Below are 22323 nucleotides of genomic sequence, written 5' to 3'. Positions count from 1 at the left end.
TTTCCCAGTAACAGGAGTTGCGCTTTTATGTGATTTCAGTGCCGGATAGCAGAGTCTGAGTAACAAATGAGTAGCATAAGAGAGCGAGTTGCTTTTGGCTTATAAGCGTGTGTGAGTCAGTTCTCCTTTTAGGGATCTCTAACACCTAGTTTCCATCTGTGCTAATAAACCCATAATGATACACACATTCTTTTCCTGTTTGATTGCAGGATTTTGTGGCCCAATGATATCTTTGGAAGTAGCTCTGATGATGAAGTCCAGACACTGCTGAACATTTACTTTCGGCACCAAACCTTGGGTCAGACGGGCACCTATGCACTGGTGGGCTCCAACCAGAGCCTGACTGAAATCTGTACCAAATTAATGGAACTGAATATAGAGATCCGCGACATGATTCGCAGAGCTCAGAGTTACCGGGTCATCAATACTTTTCTTCCAGACTCCAGCATTTCCGGCACAAGTCTCTGACAGGACTCTTGTGTCCTCTTTCAAGCTGGGAGTGCTGCCCTGCTGGAGTGAGGTGGCTCAATGTCTTCTCAGCCTTGCAAAGGTTTGGTCAAACTGTGCTCACTCTTGCTACATTTAGGATCTCTTCTAAAAAGATATGGGCTGAACTTCAAATGTGTAGCAATACTGTAAGGACAAAGGTAGCATAGAGCATCTGGGACAACATCCTTTGTTCTGTGTTGCACAAAAATCAGTTAGCATTTCACTGAGCAACTGCAACTCACTACTGAAGAAGTGACTTCCATTGCATACCAAAGCCTACTACACTGAACAATACTTCCTTTATAGCAAATTAATTTTAGGTTGGCAAAAGTGCAATGTTTCCTTCACAAAATAATATTTTTTGTTAAAAAAAAACCACCTTGTACATTTTTCTTTTTTTGGTTGAGTGAAAGATGGGCAGAATGAAGCTGGCCACAGAATCTCGCAAACTTGTTGGTCAAAAGCTGAGCGCCTGTGTATATGAAACAAGTTGTAAATGGACTACAGTTTAATGTACACTGTAATTTGAATATGATTACTGTATCTTAAAACAACGAGCTGCTATGAAGTACATTTCCTAATGTTACTAGGCTACTGTCTCTGAAGGTACTGGATCATATTGCAGAGGTCTGTTCTTAGGCCCCCCCCAAGCATCATGAATGGTCTTGGCAGATTTTCTTCCTTTTTTTTTTTTTTTTTTAAAAAAAAAAGGACTTTGGCTGCTTTCTACTAGAGGGTTGCTTTTATGAAGATATTTATACTATTAAAGGATGGTTGATCTAATTTAACTTGCCATTTTGTAGGAGAAAGTCCCATCACAGAGTCAAATCCTTTGACCTGGTATGCATGCATATTTTTATTTAATATAAATTTTGAGTATAAAAAGTAAAAATATTAACGTGAAATGCAAGTTCTCATGTTAAGTTTCTTCAAGGAGATGTCTTATTGTATTTGTAATGTATATATTAAAGTCATACCTGTATGGTTTTTTTCTTACATTTAACTGCTGTCCAGTGTTAAACGTATGCATGTAAATCTGTTGCACATCTGAGACTTTTATTCTGGCAAATATGTAACTTATTCACTCTGTAAATACACTTACCATTTTTGTGAAGTAACTTCGGTTGATATTTGGATCAGTACATCCAGTTAACTAAAATATAAAAGTCATATATAATCACAACAGTGTATGTGCTTGCGAAGATTGCATTGTCTGAATCTATACTGTTGCAGATAGTACCTGTGATCAGCAACCCTCAAAAGACATGCTTTTTTTCCCCCCCCATCATTTATGGTGAAACTGTTCATTACATTGAAAAAAAAAACTTTCTCATTAGAGAGCCCGAAACTGGATACAGTAATCTAGATGTGGTCTAGCGAGTGCTGAGTAAAGAGGAATAATTGCTTCCCCTGCTCTGCTGGCTCTACTTCTGTTTGTAGAGCCAAGGATGTGGTTGCTGCCCTTTGCTGCTGGCTGCACACCAGCTCACTGCCAACCAAACCCCAAGGGCATTTTCCAACGAGCTGCTCCCCAGCCAGGCAGTCCCCCTGTCTGTGTCACTACAAAGGGTACTCCCCATCCAGGGTTGGGATTCCCTCTTGCACCTGCTGAATATCACAGGGCTCTCTTGTTGGCCCATCCTCCAGTCAGCCGAGATCTCTCCAAACAGCAGCACTGCCCTCACCTGCATTGGCTTGACCCCCCCCCCCATTTGCTGTCACCTGCAAACTTCAGAAGTACACTCTGCTACCTCTCTCAGGGTGGTGGTAAAGACATTGAACAGGACAGGCCACCTGCTTGCTATACAGCACTTGTTACTGTCTTGCAGGTAGATTACAATCCATTAACCACTACCCTGAGCAACTTGATTTAATCGGACCTCCGCAGAGTATGAGCCTCTAGAGGTTCCTTCCACCCCTAAAGTATTCTACGGTTCTTCACAGATAAAACCCATGATGTAACCATCTAGCTTTCTTAGCATCATTCCAGAACTTCAGGTACAATAGAAAGAAGATGATTTATTCCCAACAAGGCCTCACTGAAGTCTAGGCAACGTGAACTGCAGTAATGCCCCACTGTGCTGCTGCAATAGCAGTACTTTAATTAGGATTCCCCTGACTGCATTTTGTCCCTGGGAAAGCACATTCAGTTACATTTAAGCCACCAACCCTGGAGATGGCTTACATGACTGGAAAGCTTCTGATGCACAAGCCTGTATTCGAATTGGGGGCATAGGAACTTGTTCTACCTCTTTCAGGACACTAAGTCTAGAGAGAGAATTTGTTACATTCCATCACAGATACCCCAGCTCAAGAGGCTTTTTCCCCTCATCAGCTAGAAGACATGTGAAGCTTATGCTTCTCCCCTTATATCTTATAGACATAGTCTTCTGGCATGTAGTCTTTGATTATCAAACTGCTGTGACTTTTTAATACATTTGACAGAGGCAGTATGAAAAGACACTTGTAGAAGCACTTACCCCAGACTTTATGCTCCAGAGCATTTGCATCATCCACACTAGTTCAGTTTGAGTGACTGCAGGAACAACCTGCTCTCACAGTTTTAATTTTAGCATTCCCTAAAGGCAGCTGAAACCAAAACCTCTTTTTGTTAAGAAATCAAACTGGTTCCATTTCCTTCCAGATGTAATTTTCCCTCTTTCATTCCAGCAAGATGAAACTAAGGGGTAGCAAAGTAGTGCAAATGTTTATTGTACATATGCTGTGAGTAAAGTTCAATTAAGTTATACACTTCATAAATAATACAAAAGTCTTTACCCATTATATATTCTATAAATAATACAAAAGTCTTTATCCATTATCCAATGCCAGGTCAAAAGCCTAAAGTCAAAACATTGCAAGAGATTGACAGAGTGCAATGCACGAACAGAAGAGGGCACAGTGATCAGACAATGTATTTGAAGCTGTAAGTGTTGCCACAGGACAGCCTCTTGCCTTTGCAACGGCCACAGAGCTCTTGGCGATGAGGCTTCTTGATATCAACATGTCTTTTCTTCCAAGGGCAGGAACAACGAGTCTTTGAACAGGTCTTTAGAAAAAAGACATTTTATTAGTAGTCGATCAAAGGTGCTCACACTTCATGTTAAACTGACATTTAGTTTTCCTTAATCACAGCAACACATTTGGGCTGATGCACTTGAAAGAGCTCTTGTGGTAAAAACCCTGTGGAGTTAAGCTGAAAGAGCCTTCTCACCTAGAAGCACAAAACCATACCCTACTACTTGTAGCTAGGCATAACACTGCATGAACAGAGAACCATTCATGTAGAGCCATGAGCAGGAGAATCCTAGCTTGTTGCACCTTTCCCAAATAACACTTCCCAGTACTTTGATGAAAGCAAGTTCTCTTCCACAAAGTCAGTATTGAATTCAGCAACTGTAAACTATTAGAGTATATGACAAACTCCAGCGGTCTTACCAGGATGTAGAAAAGCAACTTACCTGGCACTGGATTGCTTCCACTCGATAGGGATTGAAGCCCTTTTGGCATCTGCGACAGAGCTGCTTGAAGTATACCTGAAAAAAGCAAGTTCTCAGTTACTACAGAGACTTACTTGGGGTGTTCAGTACAGGTACCTAAATTTGTGCCAAAACATCTTGATTTGTGGCAGATTTGGTGCCATTCTTAATCTCAGGAGCAATAAATTACTTGCTAACTACCTTGTTGCTTCCAGAAATGCACCACACGTAGGCACTCTCCCATCTGGTCTTGCAGTCTTTACAGTGGAAATAGCCATACTTCTGCTCCAGAAACTGCCGAGAGAAAGTTCACTGAGCAGCCTCCAGCACCACAGGAGCACCTGGCCCAGCTCCCTCCTTACACCAGGAAGGATATTCCCTGGGCTGGCTTTGTGGTTCACCCCCCACCCCTCCTGCCCTGGGTGGGCTCCAGCCCCAGGGTCACGCACCTGGAAGGCAGTCTGTCGTCTGGGGGCCACGGCCTCCTCCCGTGGCACCTCCGCTGCCTTCTCCCTCGGCACAGCAGCCTCTGCTTGGCCCACCTGCTGCTCCCTGCCACCATCCTTCACCTTCTGCTCCTCAGGGGTCTTTTCAGATGACTCTCCCTTCTCCTGGGGCCTGGCAGCCTCAGGCAGTGTGAAGAGGCAGCGGTCCCGCAAGGGTGAGTAGAGGGCAAGGCACCCTGGGGCGCAGAGGGCAGCCGGGCCGTGGGGGCAGCTGACGGGCAGCGTGTGCAGCTCCAGCGAGCACTGCACGGCAGCATCAGCCTGCAGGTTTACCTGCACACCCACCTCCTTGGTGTCGGCCCGGTGCAGCTCGGGGCTCACCTGTGACAGCAGGGCCTGGAGCTGGGCCTGTCGGTAGCTGCCCAGGCAGTCAGAGGGGAGCGGGCTGAGGGGTGCCCCGAGGAAGGGGCTAATGCCACTGCTTTTGGTCTGCTTCCAGTTGGGCTGTTTCCCCATTAGGTCCCTGCTGTGGCTTGGCGTGAGGTTACCCCTGAAGCTCTGGTACATGCCAAAGCGGGGATAGACAAAGCCCTCCATGATCACAGCTACAGAAAAGTCAGCCCCAGTTGCCTCCCCAGGCTGCTTTATTCTTATCTGGAGAGCTGCTGCTAATTGTTGCTAATCGATGAGGAAATTGGCCCCAGCCTAGTGGGGCTAGCTGGGGCAGCTGGAGGGTTGATTGCAAAGGGAGGACTGCAGGCGGGCCTGCCCCCAGCCCTGCTCCCAGAGCTTGTCCTGGGGGCTGAGCTGAGGCGGGGGTTAATGTGTTTCCAAGCAGGAGGTGTAGGAAGCCCTGACACGAAGAGCAAGAAGCCCCTGTTCTGGCCATCACGTACAGGATTTCCCTTCCTTCCCTCATTAAGATCTTTGCAGAAGGTCAGGGCCTGCACCGAGCTGGCCTGCAGCTGTGCAAAGCGCCGACTGTCGCTGCTCATCAAGGCCTTCGCCTGCCATTTCAGGTAGGAAATGCAGCCACAGGGCTACAAGCTCCAATAACAAATCCAGGGATGGATAAAGCCTCAGTTCATGTAGCTGTAAATCAGTGACAGTCTTGATAGAGCTGTGTAAGCCCTGAGAAGTAATTGGTGCTCAAAAAGCAGCACGCCTCTGCAAGACCCTGTAAAGATGAATAGATCTAATTCAGCCATAGCTGGGACAACGGTGGCTTTCAGAGTGAGGAGAGGCCTGCTTGCCCACAACACCTTCTGTTCATGGTCTTAAAAGAAGGAAATGGGGGGTTGGGAAACTAACAAAGCCTAGATAAACTGGATACCCCACAGACAACTGAGCAAAGAACGCAGGCAATTAAGTCTCTGAAAAGAAGTCTTTATTCGTATTAAAATGTCTAAGCATCCCTATTGCTTCTGTTACTTGAGGATTGTCCACATGCAGGTTTTCCTATCAACTGGATTGGTTTAGGAAAAGATGGAATATACTTCAGTTTGTACAACACTCTGGAGGGAAAACAGTTAAACCAGGAAAAGTGGCTTAATACTTGTGTAATAAAATTTTAGCGATTTTACAAGCACTTACATATTAGACTAATAGTTGTTCTTCCATAATTACATCACTTTAGTTCAATTCTAAGGTAATATAGTTAAAAATCATATAATCAAATCATTGAAACTGTATAAAGGGGTCTTCAGAGACTGCAGAATCCCCAAATCCCTAGACCTGCTGTGATGTGAAATAATCTCTTTGCCTGACTCCTCACCACCTTTATAAAAGCACTGCATTATAAAATTCAGTGGGCCAACAAGACAGGGGCTAGAGAAGAGCTGGTAGGGATGATGTCTCTAAAAATCCACAGTGTATTTGAGAAACATCCTTTCAGGTGCCTGAAATAAATCAGTAAGAAAATTTTTATGGAACAGAAGGAGGTTAAGGTTCAGGAAACATACATCCGTCCATCCATCATAGCTAAACGAAAGATGGCTCAAGGCTCCACATTATGTTTGGGTTTTCAAAGCACTGTCAGCATCAGCCCAAAGCAAAACAGGGTATAGAGATGACAGTTAAAATTTAGGACTGCAGTGTGGCAGCAGCAGGAGTAAATTGTTAGGGTGCATTGGGAGGGGAATGGGGATTAAATTGGATGCTACATGCAATCATTTAAAACAACAGTTTGTTTTCCTCGAAAGTGCTTTGGGAAGGAGCAGTTACTGCAGCTTCCCCGAGCCTGCAGGATTAGAAGTCTGTATGAAGGAGGAGGGACATGTAAAAACTGTTGTATGATTGTTACCGAAATCTCGGAATGAAAAATTTCCCACCACCAATGTGTTGTAGATAAGCAGACACTTCTTTATTGACGGCCGGGTGCATGAGTGAGTCCTCTCACGATCAATGCACACCAGGCTTCAAAATCATACACTTCATATAGAACTTATCCATACATATTCATTAAGTATTCATGCATAAACATAGTATTTCCCGAAAATCACTAACATACTCTCGCTTCGTATGTTAATTAGCTTATCAATCCTTCGCGCTTGTGCAAATTCTTCCAAGAATTGTGGGCAGGGATCTCCGGGACGTGGGCAGTGGTCTTTGGAAGGAAGGCTGTAGGTCTTCCTCATGGGGTACTTTTCACCTTTTGCCTGGTATGCGATGGTCTTGCAAGTTTGCAGTGTTCTTATCGGTCTGAGCTAATTTATGTCCTTGTTGACCATCTGTTTCTTCTGTTTCTTTTAGTCGCTCCCTCTAGATAACTTATAAACAGGCCCCTTGTTAGAGAAAGTTAGAGAAACAGACTCCTCCTTTCATTAGTTATTTCATTAATTATTTCTTTCAAACTATGGTTACATGACCTAATTACTATACCTTCATTCTTTGAGTAATATATTTACACTTAACTTATTGTCCCTATTCCATACAGTTTCTTTATATCAATAATTAAAGTTCACGCTTTCTTGGCAGGTAACTACAAGTTGCTTCATTTGGTTGCTCTCAGTTCTTGGCCTTGGTACAGGGCTGTACAGAGGATTTCATAGCAGCTTTTGTTGTGCAACTACTAGTTTCATTAAAATATATTTCTTATTCCTCTATATTTCTATTAAAGCGATTTTATAAAATCAAATAAAGTTGATGAATTCTAACCATCAGCAAATCTGTAACATGATGAGATGGCGAAGGAGGTGACGGGTGAGTAAGCAGGTGATAGAACCGTGTAAAGTAAGGAGTGGTATGGAATGGTAGGAAGAAACCCCCTTCAAGGGCAGGTGAACATCTGGCTAAAATAAATGATGTCTTAACTCAATGGATGATAGGAAGCATTTTCCACCCAAGCTGGAGTTCCTTTGGAGTCATTGCTGAGGCTAAGAATTTCTCAGGAGCCTAAAAGGAAACATACGTGTATGTAGAGGATAATAATAGTCTCTTTGTTATAACGTCAACAACCATAACCGCTTCATGTGGCAGGGCCCACAAAGGCAGGCGGGGGCGCCGCCCGCAGCCCGTGAGGCCCCGGCAGCCTTTGCCCGGCACCTCAGTGCTAATACGAACAGGGCGCCCGCCCACCCTGGATGCGACGCCCCATTTCCCACCGACAAATAAAGACCAGCGGCTGCCCCACGCCTCGCGATACTCTCCTTCCCTATCGCGAGAGCCCTGCCCCCTCCGCCCGCTGCTGCCCGCCCCAGCCCCGCCTCCTTCCCGTGACGTCGGAGGCGGAGGAAGGCGGGAACGGCGGGCGCTCCCGGTGCCTTGGCGCCAAGCTTTGAACGGGGTGGCGGCGGGAGCGCGCTGTGCGGTGGGGCCGTGCCCCCCCCACACACACCCCTACCGCCTGAGGCGATGCTGCGGCCGCCGCGCCGCCTGAGGGGCCAGCGGGAGGTAAGGGCCCCGCGTGTGGCTCGGCCCTGCCCCGGGAACTGCCCCTTCGCCGTGGTATGTGTGGTGGGGGGTCCCTGCTGCCCTCTGGGGATTTAACCCCGCTGGGGGGGTCCCTCCCACAGCCGCCTGTTCCCTCACAGCCTGGCTGGGGGGCCGCGGCGGACGGGGCCCGGTCTCTGAGGCACCTGCCCGTGACCCGGTGGCGGCTGCACAGGCCCTGCGTGTGCGTGGGTGCCCGGCGGGAGCGTTCTCTAGCGGGAAGCAGCGTGCGTGGGTCGCTTCGCCTTTTAAAATGCAGTTTTGAGGCAATTTTAAATTGCTTGGCTTTCTGGCTTAGGGTAGTCTTTATCTGTTTTCTTTTTTTTTTTTTTTTTTTTTTTCAATGCCTGCCTTTACCATTTTTTTTGGCAAGGCATCGTGTGTAAAACATCCATCTCGTGGGAAACATTTTACTGTGGAAACAAGATATGTACCAAAATAAACAGGGATGTTTCTGTGAAAGTCTCCTTTATGCCTGTTTTTTAATAGAACTGTGAAACTGGCAATGTCAGCTCCACTTGAAAGCAACTTTAAATCAAATTCTTGGCACATAAGTTATAATGGTTGTAGGAGTTTGTATGTAATAGCATACATTCTATTCTAACATATATTAGGGAATGTAGATTTTTTTTTTATTTGTGCTTAAAATACCTCAAAAGTCTTCTGTTGGTTCCATTTTGATTTTCACCTGTATTCACTGAGGTTTTTTATTGTCTCTGATACGACTCCTTATGCTTTTCTTGTCTGTTGTTTTCATACCAAGTTCATCGTTGGCAGTGTTTAAATGCATCAGAGTCCTAAACCTGAATAGGTTGGGTTACAACACACCTACCAAGAAATGCAGGAAAGCAGGCTGAAGACTTGCAGCCCTGTGACATTAGAATAGCACTGTATGAAGTAATTCCTTATTTTTTCTCAGGTTTTTCAGCAACTGTTCCAGTAATGTTCTGAAAAGAAAATGGCTTGCAAACCTGTGGAAAGACCAACTTTCTTTGAAATATTTAAGGCACGTTGCAGTGAATCAGGTACAACTTCTCTATAGTAAATAACTCTTACTAAGCTTATTTTCTTGACATTAATACTTTGTACACATCTGCTGTATATTCCATAGAAAAGCATTATGCCGATTAGCATAGCTGGTTAGCTGCTCCTCTTGCCCCAAATCTGTATTTGCTAGTATATGTTTCTTGAAATTTCTATTTGTAGCTTTTTTTCATCATGTGTACTCAGTTACTTTTTTTGTACTTGCTTTTTAGCTGTGGCCTCCTTAATGTACCCACACGCAGCCTGGGTTTGGTCTTTTGCCAGGTGGACCTGTAGTAGTATCATTTGTTGATATTAAAAGGAACCTGTTTAACTCGGTAGTCTGAGTAGAACAAGAGATAAACTAAAAGTCGGAAGTATATTTTTCATTGTAAACAAACTGGATATTTATCTGCTCTTTGGTTAGTTTTGTTAATGGTCTGAGAACTTGTGCAGGCATTATTTTATACTCGGGTATCAAGAGTTCAAAGCTGTCTAGAAACAAAATAAACAGAAGTATGACAATGGAATGATCAGTGGGATTTTGCTGCTAGCATTTAAATGCCTAATGTATTTCCACATCCTGCATGGAGGATCCTTTTTTTCTTTTTTCATTTGTTTTTCTTTATGTTTTTCTTCATAGACTTAGGGCCTATCAGTCTCAACTGGTTTGAAGAGCTCAGTGCAGAAGCACCTCCATATGAGCCTAAATTGTTGGGAGAACTTGATGGTCCCTTTGGCTGGCTTGATCCAACATCTTTTAAAACTCCAAGGGCAAAACTTACCTACAGTCAGCTGGCATCAACTCCACTGATTTTTAAAGAACGAAATATAATACTGCCACCTTATTCTTCTCCTGGAAAAGAACTGGATCAGAAAAAAACAGGAGCAAGTAAGTGATTTTTATTTTTTTTTTAAAGTGTTACTTAAAGGCTGCTTTTGCTTTCCAGAAGCAAGAGACTTTTTTTTAAACCTGTTGTGTTGTACCTGATGATTATTAATGGAATAGATAATGCTACTGCAGAGATTGTATGACTAAAAAGATTATCTTAGTAGGCTTCTGAGGACCACCTATAAAAATGCAGAATGGATCTTAATGATTAATTCAGCCTTGCAGCGAACTGGTAATATTCCTCGCAGAAAAGACATTGTAATGGTCCTTATACTCTAAATACTGTTAATATACGGAGATATGAGCTTATTAGTGTAACCCGTTGACTGAGAATCAGAGTGGATTTTTTTTAGCAGTCTGATTTTTGCTTTATGCAAAATCTGTGAAAACCTTCAAGAGAGAAAAAAGTTCCTTATCATGCTGAAGCATGAAGCTGTCTGTAGGGTACTCCTTAATCTTTGTTAGAAAGATCTAGAAGCACTAAGCTCTTTTGAGTTAGTAAAACTGTAAGTCATGGAAAGAAGTTACGCTTTTCCATTTGGAAACAAGGAATGATTTCCAAGTCTCAAGTACATCATGAAAGTACATGTCACGCTGCTCCTTTTTGATGTACCTGCAAGGTAGTATCAGATTTGTACATCTACCATGTCTGTACCCTGCTAACAATACAATAAGCTTTTCTAAACGGGTTACAGACAAACATAGGACTCCCTTTATTACCAGAATTGTTCTTAGATTCTAAAGCAAAGTCTGTAAAGGTGCAGAACTGTGCGACTGTTCAAATACACTTTACAACATTGCTTCCATTGAATAGCGTTACCCTGTTTGTTTTTCTTAAGTTTGCTTAAGAAAGTGAACTTCTGCTCAACTTATTCTCAGCTGAGAGCGTTTTTCTTCTAAATGTAGCTATTTGGCCTTTTACAGTGTTATGTTCCTAGTGAATTATTGGTAGCGTTGCATAAATTGCAAACAGAGGAACCTTATGATTCTTCCGTTTCAAAATGGCTTACTTTTGCTCTGTGTTTGTGCATGCAGACATTTGTATATGCTCCCTAAGGAAGGGAAGATGGCTATTGCCAAAGTTTACCTGTGGCTGGCCTGAGATCTCCTGGTTTTCTTAGCTAGACCCAACTGGCTCGTGTATCTAGATTTTCTTCTTGTGAAAACAAGAGCGTGGATGGAGGCTGATGGTTTTCACCGGGGTATGGTACTGAGCTGCAGCTGTGCTGTGCATGTGGATTTGGGAACTCGGAAGCAGAGAGAAATGCAGAAACCTAGGTGTAATTTCTGATACAGAAGTTGTTTGGAAATATCTGCGTAGGAATTCTTTTGAGTAGTTGCTTGTTCGTGTGAGAGGCTCACTCTTCAGAGCATTCTGCTGCTTTGGTGGGCATGCTCTTTCTCTTTGCTTGGACATGCATAGTACATAAATAGCTACTGCCACCAGTGGCGGTGCCTTCACTAACGGTTCCATAAATAATTTTTCCTTTATACTGCTTATTCAAATCAAGATGGGTATGTCTCAAGTAAATTTGAGGGAAAGCTGGTACAAGCGCACGTTTGCATGTATTGAGTTTCTCCTAAGAATAGCTTCTGCAATGACAAGAAAGGCACAATATAGTATATTAAAACTGAAATGGAACATTCAATGACTTGAATAATATAAAGGAAATAGACTGCAACACATCTGTATTAAGTGAATGAAGTGACATAATGAGGGTTTTTTTGGCCATGCAGTTGAAATGTGTTTAGCATTGTTTGGATATAGAATTGTGTTCAAAACTCTAGAGAAATAAGTAGTGTTGGGTTTTTTTGTTTTTTGGTTTTTTTTCTAAAAACTAAAGGTCAGACATTGCATAATTTTTTTTAAAGCTTTTCTTTAAACTTCAAAATTGAAACTGTTACCTGTAGTTTTGCAAAGTTGTGTTGATTATTATATTCTGTATTGTAGGCAAAGAGAATTTGTTAAGCCCGGATATCACAAGAAGAAAAATAGATCAAGAAAATGAAATAGATCAAGAAAAATCTCCTGGTACCTGCTGCAACTGCCTTGCTGCTAGGTATGCTAAATGTGTCAACACAAACATAAACTAAACTGCACCTGAAGAAAAAAGCAACATTAAATCCACCTTATTTGACTGGTAGATTTTTTCAGAGCAGTGACTAATCTTGTATGTCCAGTATGTTTTTATGATACTTGTAGGTAGCTAAGTGAGTTGAAAATAAAATGCTAGCTAGTTTTGAAAACTTCCTTGCTTTCAGGCTTTCTTCCTTTCCATTTTTCTATTCCTTCACAGCTGGCATATAGCATTTGTTGACATTATTTCAGCTTCCCAAATCCCCAACATACTGTGCAATGTGTCCTGTACTTCTGAAGTAGTAATTTGTAAAGTATTTATAATATTTACTGAGGGTTTTTTACTACTAGCCTTGACTTTTACATTTAAATTATATTTCAGATAAATCTGATCAAAGTACTCATGTTGTTTACAAGAACAGTTAAACTAACTAAAATAAATTATGCCAATTTTTGTAGTTTCATATAGCTATTTAAAAATGTATGGTTATGTTGAAATCTGTTATGTGTCAGACAAATCATCACTGAAAACTAATGTATTTAAAAAAAAAAAAAAAGTATTTTACAGTTTGTCATAAACTTATGGTAAGGTTTAAAATCCTGACTGATGGTTAGGAGAAATCTATTTTATTTAGTCAGGGAAATAGCCATTGTTGCAAAGAAAGAAAACAATGGAGGTAGTAAGTAAATATTTCAGATATTATGTATATTATTTTAGAAATTGAGAAGTGAAATTAATATTTTTATATTTGATTTCGTTTTGCAGTCCAGCTATTGTAAGGAATACTTATAGAACACCTCAGAGAAATAACATGCCTGGTTTGTATTTTCAATTTTTGGTTTTACAAAATATTTGACATCTGTAGATATAAATCCTTATGTCTTGGGAATTATTTAATTTCCTTATTACATAATGTTTTTTAGGACCATATGGAAGCTTGTTTTGCACACCAAAACTTTTGGAGGTAAGTATTTTATTCTTGTATTTTGTTTCCTTTTTCCCCCCTGAGTAGTACATTTAGAATTCTGCATATAAATAATACTTGTTAAATATATTCCTAGGTCAGAACTCCAAAATGTATTTCTGAAAGCCTGGGAGCAGAAGTGGATCCAGATATGTCCTGGTCAAGTTCTTTAGCTACACCTCCTACACTTGGTGCAACAGTCATAATAGGTATTTCTGAAAATGAACAGTTGCTAACGGTTAAAAACTTCTGGGTTCGACACACTGGAAGTTCACTTGGTGTGAACTGTTGTTTGGTTGGTTGGGGTTTTGTTCATTAAAAAGGGAAAAAACTCTTATAAAGTGAAGCTTTGTGGGTGTCTATATATAATGCAGCCCTGAAAGGAAGAAATTGTGTCATTGCTTTCCAAAGGTTTTCTTCCTTTGTATAATGTATTAGGGAATAAAGATATAGCAACAACATAGCAAAGCATAGAAGGAGGATTAGATAATGATTGCTTTGCAGTATTGCAAAACTAGATACTATTAGGTTATGTCATGTGATTGTTTATGAAGTCTGAGAAGGTAGCCTGTTGAGTAAACTGTCCGGAAGCAGTGCTGGCTTCAGCATTTTCAACCCCTCTCGCTGTGCCTATCATCACACTGATGCAGTGAGAGGGACTGAGATACTGGTCCAGTTGAAGACCACATTTCCAGGACAGGGCAATTCTTGGACCTTATTTACTGTGCAGCTGCACAAACAGCTGTGCCACCATAACTGTAAACAAGAATGAGTGGGTGGTAACTGTGTAATTGGTAACTAACAGCAATGCTAAATATCGAGCCTTGACTGGAGGCATTGCTGTAAAAGGGATTTCATTAGCATATGGTAAGCAAAATGAAATTTGGCTGTATGACTTTATGAAAAACCCTGAGAAAATGGGAAGACCTGGATGTCTGCTTATTTCCTGACACTGCTCTTCCTAATGTTGTTAAACTGTCACTGTCTAAAGCATGCAAGCATATAAAAGATACTAAGAATGAATGCTAGAATACCTCTTGGGAGGGAGGGGTGGCACTATTTACAAGACTATTGAGTTTGTGCCATTTTGGGTGTGTGTTGATTCGGAATGATGTGACCTGAAAAGAAAGGCTGGGGGAAGTACCCATAGCTGATTATTGTTTTGGGAGATGAGCCGTGGTTTGAGCTCTCATTCTTCCACTTCCTAGATGAGCCTGGTATTTCATAGTAGTGATGCCCACTGTCTGCTGTCTGGCACAGAAAGGGAAGAGCGAGTCATTTGGTTACTATATGGAATCTAGATGCCATGTCTATGAAATGTTATTTGAATAGACACTTCTTCAGGCATCTTAAAAATAGGGTTCACTTTCTCCTATTGTAATGTAGGTGAAAGGTATTACTGCTCTTGTGGGAGGAAATGAAAAAAACCCCAGAATTTCCTGACAAAGGCTTGAAGATCTCATCCAGGTCCTTTGACAGAAAAATACCAGGGAGTGGTGCCATGAATAACTGCTTGAAAGTGGAATGGCAATGGTGGTGGTCTCAGGGTGGTAACTGGTCTAACTGCGCAGCAGAAACAACTTATGATTTAGGGTGTTTTGTGCTGTTATGAAGCTGCTTTTGTACCCTGTCTTTGTCTCACATGGCAGAACTTTTAGCTAGTTTTCAGTAGCTTTTTGTTTAGGGATTTCAATTGCATTTAAAATAATCCAACAGAAACCCTCCCAAAACACAACCATATTTGAACACGCTCAGCAAATTCTTTAGGAGCAAATGAATTTACTTGTGTGTCTTTCTTCTAAAGCTAGAGAGAATGATTCTATATCTGGAGCAAAGCAACAGGATGAAAGAGCTGATATAGTAAGTAGCTTTAAGAGCTATGCTGTCCTTTAATTTCACTTAAGCTATTCAGTTACATGTTTACGTTTCTTGAGCCAAGAATTAAAAAATCTGTCATTTTCATTCTAGGCTGTCCTATATAGCTATTTTTGAAACTTGCTGCTCATAAAACTAAACTTGCAAAACCTGGCTGTAGACTATTCTCACAAATAACCTCCTTTGAGGAATGTTTTTGCTGTCTTAAAAAAAAAAAACCAACAAAAACCACCAAACACCCTCAAACAACAAAAAAACCCAAACAACCCCACTTGGATTCAGCAGAAGTGAGTAACTCAAAGAGAAATCAAACCTAAGAATTGCAATATGCTACTTACCTGTGGGTTTGTTTGGTTTTCTTCCTCTTATGTCAAAGTTTTGGGAGTTATTTGGCAATAACATCTTGTGTTCAACCCCTACACCAAGAGTTGAAATTGGGTATTACTTTTATAGTACTGGGGAGAGTTCTTGCATAATTGTAATTCTACTCTGCATATATGAAAGCTGAGTGATTAATCAGACTGAAAACCAAGGATAGATGCTAATAGGATTCAATTATAAATTTACATTTGATTCTTAACTACCTGAAACTTCACAGTTAAACCATTACAAGTTAGAATGAGCAAAAAGTCTTTCTGCTTCCTCCTGTCTCTTTTGTTCCTTTTTTTGAGAGGCTCACTTGCAGTTAGCTGCTGAACCTATTTACAGCCCTTAATTTAACTGTAGGATGGAACCTGATTTGCATTGAAAATGGGGTTTATCTGCTTATTTATTTTCAAGCGTACCTGTGAAAATGTTACCTTTCACTTTAAGGCATGCAGCATTATGCAGATACTGCGGTAAATGTTCTGAGTTGCATGTTTTACTATTAAAGTAACACTTACTGGTATGTAATGTAACAGCTTATGTCTTTGGTTTACAGATTTTGCACAACTTTTTTTCCAAATATGACAAATATCCTGGGGTGAGTGATAAAAGTATGCTATCTGTTCCAGAGACAGTTAAGCCGAATGCTGAAGATGATGTCAAAGATTTTGGTATGCATTGATGCTTTACTACTGAGTATGCTTTGAAGCAGGACTGAGGGTAAAGTTACACTGGATGATTTGAGCTAATCTTACTGCGTATTTCCTCTGCCAACTGTGTACTCCCACTTCCTGAATTGATTCAACTTTGTAAAACTGATCTGGCCTTAAAGGGAATCAGTTTTGACTGAGTCAGTGAATTAAATCAGGTTACCATGCCAGTGGATGACAGCCAGATTAGTACTGGTGTAAGTGAAGGCATGATGCTGTATGGGAGAGCTGAGAGAGAAAATGGTACAGTGTCAACAGGGAGCAAGACTACTACTTCTAGCTATTGAGTAGGTTTGTCATGAAGTTTCACCCAATACTCGTTATTCTGTGGTGAACTTGTTTTTTGTTTTTTAATCCTGCTATATATACCTTTAATTCATTTACTTCCTATTAGTAATTCACAACTACTACCTATCAGTAGTTCAAAACATGACAAATCGGGCCCCTTACGATGAGAAAGACATTGAGGTGCTGGAGCCTGTCCAGAGAAGGGCAGTGAAGCTGGTGAAGGGTCTGGAGCACAAGTCTGATGAGGAGTAGCTGAGGGAACTGGGGCTGTTTAGCCTGGAGAGGAGGAGGCTCAGGGGAGACCTCATTGCTCTTTACAGCTGCTTGAAAGGAGGTTGTAGCAAGGTGAGGGTCAGTTTCTTCTCCCAACTACCAAGCAATAGGACAAGAGGAAACGGCCTCAAGATGTGCCAGGGGAGGTTTTGACTGGATATTAGGAAAACTGTCTTCACCAAAAGAGTTATCAGGCATTGGAACAGGCTGCCCAGGGAAGTGGTTGAATCACCATCCCTGGAGGTATTTAAAAGACTTTAGTTGTGGTGCTTAGGAACATGGTTTAGTGGTGGTCTTGGAAGTGCTGGGTTAATGGTTGGAATTTGATCTTAAAGGTCTTTTCCAACCTAAATGATTCTATGGTTCTATGAAATCATTTAGGAGAAAGAAGTGTTTATTTTTTAAATGAATGCAGAAAATACTCAGCAAGGGAACAAAATGTTTTCATTCTGTGGTCTCGGATATGTTAGTGGACAAGTGAAAATGTACACTTCAGTGTGAGTTTCTTGATTTTTGTTGAGAAATTATAGCAAAAGGGAAGAATATTAAGAGGCATTTGTTCAGCACATGTGAGCGTAAAAGGGTGCTGTAGAGGCCGATGCAAGCTAAACAGGGTGGTATATCCTTAGGATTGTATGTCTCCTTACCTGTATCAAATGGGCTGCCCTAAAAATAGTTCAGTGGTACATGTAAAAATTGTGAAAGAATCAGTTTAGAATTTGATGGGAAGGGCCAGGAATGCTGAGGTCAGGAGGCATTGTTGCTTGGAGTGACATATACTGCAATTTTTATATTGTAGGTTCAAACGTGCTGAGAAAACATAATTGGAAGTAAACATATCCAAGTATCTGTAATCAGTAAAATACTTCTAGAAGTTAAGGACAAATTTATGTCCTGTTCTGTACTCCAGAATAGCTTATTACATCCCATACTGCAATAGAGAAGGCTAGTTAAAACAGTATCTGATTAAAAATAACAGGAAGAAGAAACCACTTCTCTAAAAGTACAAAATACTTTTGCAAATGTTTTTTGGGTTTTTTTTTCCTTGTATCTTCCCTTTTTGATAGTAGTGAACTTTGCATTTGAAGGTGCAATATAAAAAGGATAGCTCAAACCTCCATATGTGTAGTTTTCAAATGTGTGTTTTCTCTGGAATAGTTTTGTATGATCGTGAGATACAGTCAATTTTATTGGATATGTTTTGTTTCAGTAAAAGAAAATGAGAGAAAGAATACTGAATTGAATATCTACATGATTTTAAGGATATGATGAGATTATTTATATTGTACTGGTTGTGTTCTTTATAGCAGTGAGACTGAATACATGCACTCAGTCCAAAGTACAAGAACTACAAAGTATTTAAAATACTAATTTTTTTACTGGATTAATTTGGCTTTCAGTTGTAATAATTTGGGGGAAGAGGAAAGCTTTTAACTTTTAACTGTTTACTTTTAGTATAACCATGGACTGAAAGGAATGTACTCTCATGTAATAACATTCAGCTCCTTTTGTAAAATTCTGAAGTTTGCGTATAGTCATTAAGTATACTCATTCATAAGCCAGTCATTAATTCCTAAGGTTCACGTCCCTAGTTTAAGGAAGTCTAAGACAGGTCTAGCAAGTCTTAAGGAAGTCTTAAGACTAAGCTTTAGGTATTTGGCCCTTGTAGCAGAATTCACAGCTTTGCTGTAGGTATATAACCATGGATTCAGAGTTAAGTTGCTTCAAAAACAGAATAATCAGCATGTTGACTGGGAAGCTATTTAAATTGAAAAACTAACGGGAAACATGAAATTCTGTAACTTACAATTAACTCTGACATGTTGCTCAGAACTTGATATTTTAACTCTTTAATTCAAGAAAGAAAATTGCATCATTCATTCAGTTTTTAACCTTGATCAGAGTAAATGGTCTGTATTTAACCTCAGTGGCTAGAGCTGTTCATGAAGTAGGAGAAAAAGGTTCAATACCCTCTGATAATGACCGCATTCTAAAATGGGGCAGTATGTTCTAACAATCGGTTAGTATGTGACTGCAGAGTGGAAACATCTAACTTTCAGAAATATCTAAAGCCCCTCTTTTCTGAGTATTATCTACCCAGAAGGAGAGGCACTGAGAAAACAAATTAGGTAGCTAACTGCCAAGTTAGGGCACTTACTGAGAAAACAAGAGAATTCTGTTGTGCAGTCCTTTTTTTTTTGGAGTTGTCATTTCACTGACCCTCTAGTGAGATTAGAAGTCAAAATGAACTTCCCTGTCAGTCTACAACCAGTAATTTTACAGTCTCTCAGATACTCCTGGTTTTCTTTTTCAATTAAAGGTAATGGGTCCTGTTTAAATGAAACAAAATACATCTGTGTCTTTTTAGAAATCTCTGTTGACAAATTATTACAGGATAAAAGGATGTGTACATGGGCGTTACTCCAGAGGAATGTAATAAGGAAAAGGACCTGTACACTCAATCTGTAGTGTTACAGTTTTTTCCTTTCCGTATCTTGGTGATGCCTTCTGCCACTCAGGCAAGAAACAGATGATAAAGAGAATGATTAACTGTTCAAGAGAGGTGATGAGAGAAGTTGTTTTGTGCCTGTAGTGTGGGCATGAGGCCTTAATGGCTGTATTACAAATAGTTGGATATGTGTGAACAAGTATTGGGAAGTCTATGGACTTCCAAACGGCAAACCTTTTGGACAGTAGATTATTTAAAAGTTTTGATAGGGAAAACTATAGAATTCTAAATTATAGAAAAGGCTGATGGAAAAGTTAAGCTGTTGGCTGTGAGCCCAAGGAAAACAGAGGACAGCGATGGTTTCTAGGTGATTCATTATTTTTTTTCTTTGATATGAAAAAGCCTTAAAAAGTACTTTAAAAATAAAACCTAGCTTTCTTTTTGAATGTAAACTATTTTGATAGCTGGGTCTAGTTTCGTACATTTGAGAAGGTAATATTTTATTTGGTATGTGTAAGCTTTTAAGGCTCTCTAAAAAGTAGAGTTTATGTTATTTTTTCCGCCACTGCATATTGTTTCTCTACACAAACAAAAAATTCTCATAATTTTTCTGATATTTGTGCCAATCATGTGGAACTTCTTAAAAGCTTCCCAGTCAATTAAAAAATTGAGGTTATTCTCTAAATCTTTCTAGGTACTATACTATTCTATATCAAATCAAAAGTTTAATAAAATAATCCTTAAAGAAGTTTCCTTAGCTGCCAGTTATAGACAAAATATACAGCTTCTTAAGGTTTTTAGTGCCTATCATCAGGTATAAATTCTGGAAGGAAAACATCTAGACTTTTATCTTGTAAAGTTTACTACTCATTCTTTTGTCTGTAGGGGGGGAAAAAATAATCTTTTGAGACAGCTAGGTTTCATCTTGGAAACCTGCTTAACCCACAGTCCTCAGGAGGCCAGGGCATCTGCATGTATATCCTTTGCCTCCTGTTTCCTCTAACAGCTGCTGTTGGAGGGCAACCTCTACTTTAAAGACATGTAGGTGTGCCTTTCCAAACTCTCTCCTGAGTAAAGGTAATTACCATAAAATTGAAAGCTGTGTTTACCTAAAAAAATGCCAATGCTGTTGCCAAATTATTTCCTAAAACTTGATTTTTTTACTTTTTTCTCTCCCCATCTTCTCTAAACTATTTAGAGTCGGAGATGTTAGACGGCTTATTTGGTGAGATGAATAGCTTTGAGGATACATTCAACATGCCTGCTAAGTCCAATGGAACTCTCCTGCTGATGCCACATGGTCTGGATGCAGTTGAGAAATGTGAAATGAATACAGATAAAGCTCAAGGAAAGGGGGATGTTCCTTCTGAGCAGCCTAATAGAAGAAAGACTGGCATTTCACAGGAAATGAAAACAACTAACTGGACTGAAAAAAGCCATTCTATTGAAGTGAAGGATTCTTTACCGAGAAACACAGGTGAAGATCCGTGGGATGGTAAAGCAGCCTGTTTAATAGGACAGGAAAAGGAGTCTGAGTCCCTTATGATCACAGGAGATGTGCATTACAGAACACACAAGTCATCTGAGAATGAGAAGCCTGTGAAAGAAGATGTGCAGTCTTCAAGCCAGTGGTCTCAACTGAACTTATCTGATCTTGATGTAACTCACTTGGAAATGTCTGTTTGTAGCTCTTCACCCTCTGACTTACGTAGAGAGAAAAATTTAGAAGAGAAGTCAGTACTAATAACTGAGGATGATACTCTGGAAACATCTTTACTGAATACTTCAGACTTGATAAAAGCACAAAAGCTGTTGAGTATCAATTTGTCAGAAAAGTGCTATGAAATGAAAAATTCTGAAAACAACCCGAAATTGGAAGTAACTCCAGTAAATTCAGTGTGCCTGAGCGTTCGCGATCCAAAGTTAGCAAAAGGATGTGCAGCTGAGAAGGTTTCCAAAATGAGCTTCTTAAACTGTAATTCTTTTTTAATTGAAAGTACAAATGTCATGGAGTATTCCGTAGTCTACAATGGCAGCTTTTCCACACATTTAAAAGCAATTTCTAAATCTGTCATAACAGATGTTGTGTCTCACCCAGTTGTATGTGGTGCTACATCTCCAGATAACTGCAATGACCTGCATTTAATAAATAGAGAAAATACTCCTACAAAGTCTGGCTTTAAAAGCCTGAATATGTTATCCAGCTTGAGAAAGAGATCCAAGAGACTTATTTATACAATAAATAATACTTTACTGTATCAAGAAGAAAAAATACAGAAAGAAGTAACCTCTGAATTGCCTATTCATCCTGTATTAATGCACTCGGAATCTGATTTGTGTGAATTTAAAGGTTGTCGTGTGGCCAGTGTTGATAAGCAAGGTATATTATTGAGCTTTTCATCATTTGAGGAGGATTCTTTACTTATTAAGACTCTCTTATGTAAATGTTTCAGATAAAATTGTGTAAAATCCTGCGTTAGTGATAAAGTAGCTCTGCAACTGGGAATTAAGGTATGGAATTGGTCTGTTATAATAACAGTGGCAGAACAGCATTATTGTCAAGTAGTTTGATGCCAACTTACTGGTTTAGTCTCAGATTAGTTTTTGGAATAGAAACTTCCACCTTGAACTGTTACTCTAATAAGGAAACTTAGTTATCTTTGTCAATGCTGTTTAGGCACCCATAGTGTTGAGGGCCATCCTGTCCAAGTTGACAACTTCTAAGAAATCATAAAGAATGGCAAAGTTGTATTGTTGTTTTTCTAAAATTAGGGGGTTTGAGACTGTACATCTGTTTCTTACAGAAGTACAAAATACTTTAAAAAACAAAATATATAATGAAAGCAAACACACGCTCCTATTTTTAAAAGCTGTTGTTCTTGCTGGAAAAATAATGTTAGGATTTGAAGTACTTCTCTTTAAAGTTTGAAACCCATTCCTTGTGTCTCAACATGAGGATTTAAGTCCATCTCTTCAAATTTTATTACAATTAAAAATCAGTTGTTTTTCAGCTGATAACATTAACTGCAGCCTACTCGCTTCTGGCTATTAGAACATGATT

General features: G+C 40.1%; 3 protein-coding genes across 7 annotated transcripts in view; 2 read left to right on the top strand and 1 right to left on the bottom strand.

Annotated features, from left to right (window-relative positions):
- The window catches only part of FRY (FRY microtubule binding protein), a 247907-nt gene extending 246235 nt beyond the window's left edge, over positions 1 to 1672 (top strand). For all 4 annotated transcript variants that reach the window (XM_055802396.1, XM_027792033.2, XM_055802395.1 and 1 more), the window contains one exon: positions 210 to 1672. In XM_055802396.1, coding sequence (XP_055658371.1) covers positions 210 to 468 — 259 coding nt within the window. In that variant the 3' untranslated portion in view covers positions 469 to 1672. The remainder of the gene's footprint in view (positions 1 to 209) is intronic.
- A 1368-nt stretch (positions 1673 to 3040) lies between these two features.
- On the bottom strand, positions 3041 to 5011 carry ZAR1L (zygote arrest 1 like). Its single transcript, XM_005241166.4, has 4 exons — positions 4418 to 5011; positions 4170 to 4262; positions 3951 to 4025; positions 3041 to 3538 (listed from the first exon to the last, which is right to left on the bottom strand). The coding sequence occupies exons 1-4, from the start codon at positions 5009 to 5011 to the stop codon at positions 3395 to 3397; spliced, it is 906 nt and encodes a 301-aa protein (XP_005241223.1). The 3' UTR covers positions 3041 to 3394.
- A 3123-nt stretch (positions 5012 to 8134) lies between these two features.
- BRCA2 (BRCA2 DNA repair associated) overlaps positions 8135 to 22323 on the top strand; it is a 41007-nt gene continuing 26818 nt past the window's right edge. The window contains exons 1-10 of one of the 2 annotated variants that reach the window (XM_055802456.1): positions 8135 to 8305; positions 9273 to 9369; positions 10011 to 10259; positions 12211 to 12319; positions 13103 to 13155; positions 13261 to 13301; positions 13399 to 13510; positions 15106 to 15161; positions 16099 to 16213; positions 20461 to 21642. In XM_055802456.1, coding sequence (XP_055658431.1) covers positions 9303 to 9369; positions 10011 to 10259; positions 12211 to 12319; positions 13103 to 13155; positions 13261 to 13301; positions 13399 to 13510; positions 15106 to 15161; positions 16099 to 16213; positions 20461 to 21642 — 1984 coding nt within the window. In that variant the 5' untranslated portion in view covers positions 8135 to 8305; positions 9273 to 9302. Of the gene's footprint in view, positions 8306 to 9263; positions 9370 to 10010; positions 10260 to 12210; positions 12320 to 13102; positions 13156 to 13260; positions 13302 to 13398; positions 13511 to 15105; positions 15162 to 16098; positions 16214 to 20460; positions 21643 to 22323 lie in introns of both variants that reach the window. The other variant, XM_005241174.3, reaches the window with a different exon arrangement.

This window comes from Falco peregrinus, chromosome 4, assembly GCF_023634155.1.
Source record: "Falco peregrinus isolate bFalPer1 chromosome 4, bFalPer1.pri, whole genome shotgun sequence".
NCBI lineage: Eukaryota > Metazoa > Chordata > Aves > Falconiformes > Falconidae > Falco > Falco peregrinus.
Note: the sequence above shows the minus strand (reverse complement) of the source record. Positions and strands in the feature narration are given on the sequence as shown.

Bases quoted from the DNA above. Each gene is read 5' to 3' on its own strand.
- ZAR1L (XM_005241166.4), bottom strand. From the start codon at position 5,011: ATGGAGGGCTTTGTCTATCCCCGCTTTGGCATGTACCAGAGCTTCAGG. The intron at 4,263-4,417 runs GTGCGTGACCCT...TTCTCTCGGCAG, and splicing joins GACGACAGACTGCCTTCCAG to TTTCTGGAGCAGAAGTATGG. The intron at 4,026-4,169 runs GTAGTTAGCAAG...TGCTTTTTTCAG, and splicing joins GCATTTCTGGAAGCAACAAG to GTATACTTCAAGCAGCTCTG.